Raw genomic sequence first — 5,000 nt, forward strand, 5'->3', positions numbered from 1 at the left:
ATCATAATTTGATGGGATACTTAAATGAAACAGTAGATGTGCAGGATGTTCAGTCTGACCAGTGTTTGGTGTGTTTCTCAGAGCTCCTGGTGATGTTGGTTCCTCCGGCCGTTCCTGTCCTGCAGGGGGAGTCTGTGGCTCTCAGGTGTGTAGTCTGGGGTGGACCGAAACTGGAAAATGCTGTCTTCTATAAGGATAAAACACAAGTCATCAGCTCATCTGAAGGCACATACACCATCACCAACGCCACACAAGATAATAACGGCAAGTACAGCTGCCACGCCACCTACAGGTACACACGCATCAGTGCAGGAGCTGCTAGGAAGGAAGGAGATTCTGATGCCCAGGAGATAAAAGTTATAGGTAAACATAACAAAACCCGTATTACATCATCCTTTCATTTATACAGAACCACTAATACTGCATGTACAAACAGTATTTTTGGACATTACTATCAATACATAAATATATGACAATTTATTCGAGCACTAAACACAAGTATACACACACTTTTCATTTTGCAGTACAAACTGATATAATATATATTATAACATTACACATTTGTGTAATGCTTATGTATACACATGTATATCATACCAGTTGTACTGTAAGCTAAAAATTAAAAGTATATTATATATTATATGTAAATAACTCGTCGCATATTTCTGTGTTTTCACTGGCTGCATGCAAAAACAAGCAAGTATACCATATGAGAAACTGACTTTTTAATCAAAGCGTCAGAACTAATTACTTAGAAGCCAGAATGGATCACTCAACAATTTTATTTGGCCTAACAAAATACAAAGTACTCAGTAAATCTGTCAGTACGGTTGCATTTTTGCACCTGGTCTAATGAGGTTGTCCACTAGTAATTTAACCCATGTTCACAAAAACATCCGATTGTAATTGTGTAATAAATAGAATCATTTGTAATTTTCATTAAATTTGCATTGTGCCTAAAAATCACCCATTTACACATGGTAAAACCACAAGCTTTCTTAGTTTATTCCTTTGATTAATGGGGGGGGGGGGTAATAATTAGTGGTTTTTTTCTGCTTAATTTGGACCATTTACAACCCAGTAAGAAAACAAAGGTACTATGCAAATACCATTTTATATGCAAACTTTATTCATCTGAAATCCTCAGTGCACCACAGTACAGTTTTGTCTGTGTTTTACAGATGGGCCTGCTGCTGCAGTTATTTCAGAGTCTGCACAGAGTCTGCAGTGTTCCTGTCCTCGCTGTCCTAAAACCTACACGTCCTACCGCTGGAATCACACACTCTTTAATGACCAACAGTCACATAAAAGACTACCTGAAAGTGACATGTCTATTACTCCTGAGGAAGAAGGACTGTACAGCTGCCGGCTCGACTGCGGGAATGGTTTCTCCCGTTTCAGCGATAGTTACAGCTACAAAGGTACTCATAAACACATATAAATGATTTTTAGACTCCATGTTCATAAGTGAGTGTTTTTTTTATGATTTTCATTTTATTACCATTTTCATTTTAGTTAAGGTTTTCGTATTTTTGTTTTGAAATTGATTAGGTTTTTTTTATGTCTACAGTATATAGCAGTTTTTTCTGTTCCTCAACTTTTCTATTAAAAAAGTAGAAGTTTCAAATTACTTGGCAAATAATTTAAATAAAATATTTTAATTTTATATTAAGCAACAAAAATGCCTTTATTATGGTTTTAGTTTTAATTTAACAATAACAACCCTGGCATAAACACAATGTTTGTATGCTTTGGTAAGATGAGTAATGAGTGTTTTTTTGGTTATCAGCAGAAGAAGTGCTTCTCAAAGTGTCTTTGACACCCAAAAGTTTCATGCCAAAACACAAGCACATGACGAACATTTTCCATGCACATTCATGTCGAGTGTAGCAATGTGTAAATGCACTAGTCATTTTATTTTCTCACTTGGCGACTGTGCACGCATACGACTTCTCATTTTTATTTTTGAAATGAATTTGCATCTTCTCTCTTTCTCTCAGCCCCACTACAGACTCTGAACGTGATGCCCATCATGATAGCGGTGATTCTGATTGTTCTCGGGCTGTTGATCGTCTTGCTGATCGCACTGAAGCGCAGAAGTGGAGGAAGCGAAGTCCAGGCAACCAAACGGGATAAAGACAAGAAGACAGGTGGAGAATATGAGCAAATCCAACTCAAGGACAAGGATCAGGCGGTTTATCACACGCTGGGCGAGAGCACGGCCAAGGAGCAGGGCAAAGACGAGGCCGAGGGGGGATATGAAGCCCTACAAAAGAAGCAGGAGGACGGGGTGTACCACACACTAGGACCTGGAGAAGGTCAGGGTGAAGCTCAAGGTGGGTACGAGGCTCTTAAGAACGTCAAAGCCGAAGTGTACCAAACACTGAGTACAGATGACTCGAAAAAACCAGAAGGAGCAGCCGAGGGAGGGTACGAGCAACTTCCTCAGAAAAACAAAGATTATGAGGCCGTGACAGTGGAGGAAAATCCATATGAAGAAGTGAAGAAACAAATGGAAAAAGAGAAAGAATGAATTAACACAATAGTCAATGGCGATGCCTGCATTCTCACGTTAATGTATTAAATATAATGCATTAAGGGCATACTTGGTACTCCACCCAAAAAAAAGAAATAATTTTCACATGCATAAACACATGCACACACACACATGCATACACATATGATCTTGATATTTTAACCTGCAACTACTTCAAAATTGTGAATTCAAAAGTGAGTTTCAGGAGATGCAGATAATCCACTGCAGCTCGCATTCAGATCCCGATCTATTTTGATCAGAAACAGCACTTTAGACCGTTACATCAATTCCTGAAGGACACAACCCCCCCCCCCCCCCCCCCAACTACTCCAATTTCACACTGAAGCATTTCCATAAAATTATTGGTGAAGAAACAGGCTAACAAACTTTAACTTTAAAGTGATTAAAATATATATATATTAGTCTTAGTTTGCACGAATAAAGTAGTAAATAAGATTACAGTTATACCATAAACAGATTCACACATTTATGAGAATTCAGATACATAGTTCTATATATAGGACAAAGATGAGAATTTATTTTCTTTTTTTTTTTTTTTTTTTTTGTTTAACGCAATAGCACAGAAGGATTTAAAGCACATATATTTCACACATAAATAAGCATCAAGCATACTCAGCATATACAGTAGTTTAACATTTGCAACTGCATTTGCACAGAATTGCACAATCAATTGTGAATATCTGTGAATTTATAGTTATTCAGATTATGCTATCTCTTATAGATAAGTAATATTTCTCAGCTTCTGTCACTCATATTCATCAGTAAATGAATTTGCACTGCCTGTTTGCACTTTTTCAATGTTTCATCATGTTTATTTTCAGATTGCAATTTTAGTTCATGCACATTGTTGTTTTGTATGTTGTTTTTATGAAGCATTTTCAGCTTTATTATTCGAGGTTGTATATCAAATAGAGCACAGCTGTAAAACTGAATGCAATATGCAATATTACATTTATACTGCAATGCAACAGTAGTTCAGTCTTTCTAAAGGGCAACATTGGTGTCCATCATCAAACCCAGTTGTGTTGAGGTTAACCACAAGAGCTCACGCAGGATTGATTTAGTTTCCTGGTTACACACACTGGTTTGTCATTACATGTTTTATTTCTGTTCCTCATAAAAATACTAGTGTAATCCGGAGTGTCAAAATAAACTGATTATAAATGAAGCCTTGGTCTCTTGTAATCTGATACAGACTCAATGTTTTTTTATTTTTTTTTTTTATGGTTGATTGATTGATTTTGGAAAAAAAAGAGAGTTACAATTCTTATTTTCTCTCATTCAGTAAAATCTAAAACACAAAAACAATGACATTTGCTGAAAATATACAAACATTATCAGATTTAGCAGAGGGCCAGCTGAGAATACATTTTCATTTTTTCTTGTAAGATGGTTAAATACTGATGGCCCACATACAGTGGACCACCTTGAACCTTCACTAATTCTCCTCACATTTATTAAATAAATTGACATGCACTGATTTTTGTAAATGGCATGTATATCTGGCTTTTTAGAAAACAGAGGTGAAGCAGAAAGAAATCTGGAGTAAAGTCAAATGCAGATGTACAGTATAATTAAAGCTTTAAAATATGTGACCCTGGACCATGAAACCAAAAAAAAGAAAGAAAAAAAAAGTCTTAAGTCTCTGGGGTGTATTTGTAGCAATAGTCATAAATACACTGGATGGGTCAAAATTATCGACTTTTCTTTAATGCCAAATAATAATTAGGATATTAAGTAAAGATCATGTTTCATGATTAAGAAAATGAAAACGAGTATCCGAGGTTCGGTTCATTTTTGTGCTGCGCGAAATGAATCTAGAGGGAGAAGAGCGGCATAATATTTTTCTTTAGGCTTATTTTACAAAAGAACAAGGATTTGTTTTGGGTTTTTTGTGAATGTAGCCTACACAAATAAAGGCAAACCTTTTACAATTCGGATTATCTTTATGACTAAAAGGAGTCATAAATAACTCAAGTGATTCCACAGGGCAGCATGCGCACACAGTTAAGCATTGCTACCTTGAAAATAAAGCTTGTTTGTTATCAGAATAAAATACAGTCAGTCAATAAAGGCTGGTGTTTGCGTCGCTTCTTGGTCGGTCTGAGTGCGCATGTACGGTGAGTGTCGAATGCACCAATGCAGAGAAAAGACAAATAGGCCCTTTTTTGCGCTGCAACATAAGGCAATTTGATCTTAATCCGGCCCTGCATATGGTCACAATTACAATTCCATTGTGTTTAGAGAAAACAGTTAGAAAACTGTTTCACAATTGTATATTGTAAACATCTCTTTTATTCAGTTTTTTGATCGACTGTCTGTTGCTGCATGTGTTGAAGTCACATGCTGTAAAGGTTTATCTCTTATCGATAGCTTTTTTTTTCATCAAAGTATGAATTTTAATCATAGACTGGGCTATATGTTTTTGTTAAATATGTTGTTA

The 5,000-nt window shown here is 36.1% G+C and overlaps 1 protein-coding gene across 1 annotated transcript in view; it reads left to right on the plus strand.

Moving 5' to 3' along the window:
• LOC132124416 (uncharacterized) overlaps positions 1-2,552 on the plus strand; it is a 6,058-nt gene extending 3,506 nt beyond the window's left edge. The window contains exons 4-6 of the mRNA XM_059535411.1: positions 30-363; positions 1,182-1,421; positions 2,001-2,552. Coding sequence (XP_059391394.1) covers positions 30-363; positions 1,182-1,421; positions 2,001-2,533 — 1,107 coding nt within the window. The 3' untranslated portion in view covers positions 2,534-2,552. The remainder of the gene's footprint in view (positions 1-29; positions 364-1,181; positions 1,422-2,000) is intronic.
• The last annotated feature ends 2,448 nt before the right edge of the window (positions 2,553-5,000 follow it).

The sequence above is a fragment of the Carassius carassius genome, chromosome 42, assembly GCF_963082965.1.
Source record: "Carassius carassius chromosome 42, fCarCar2.1, whole genome shotgun sequence".
Lineage (NCBI taxonomy): Eukaryota > Metazoa > Chordata > Actinopteri > Cypriniformes > Cyprinidae > Carassius > Carassius carassius.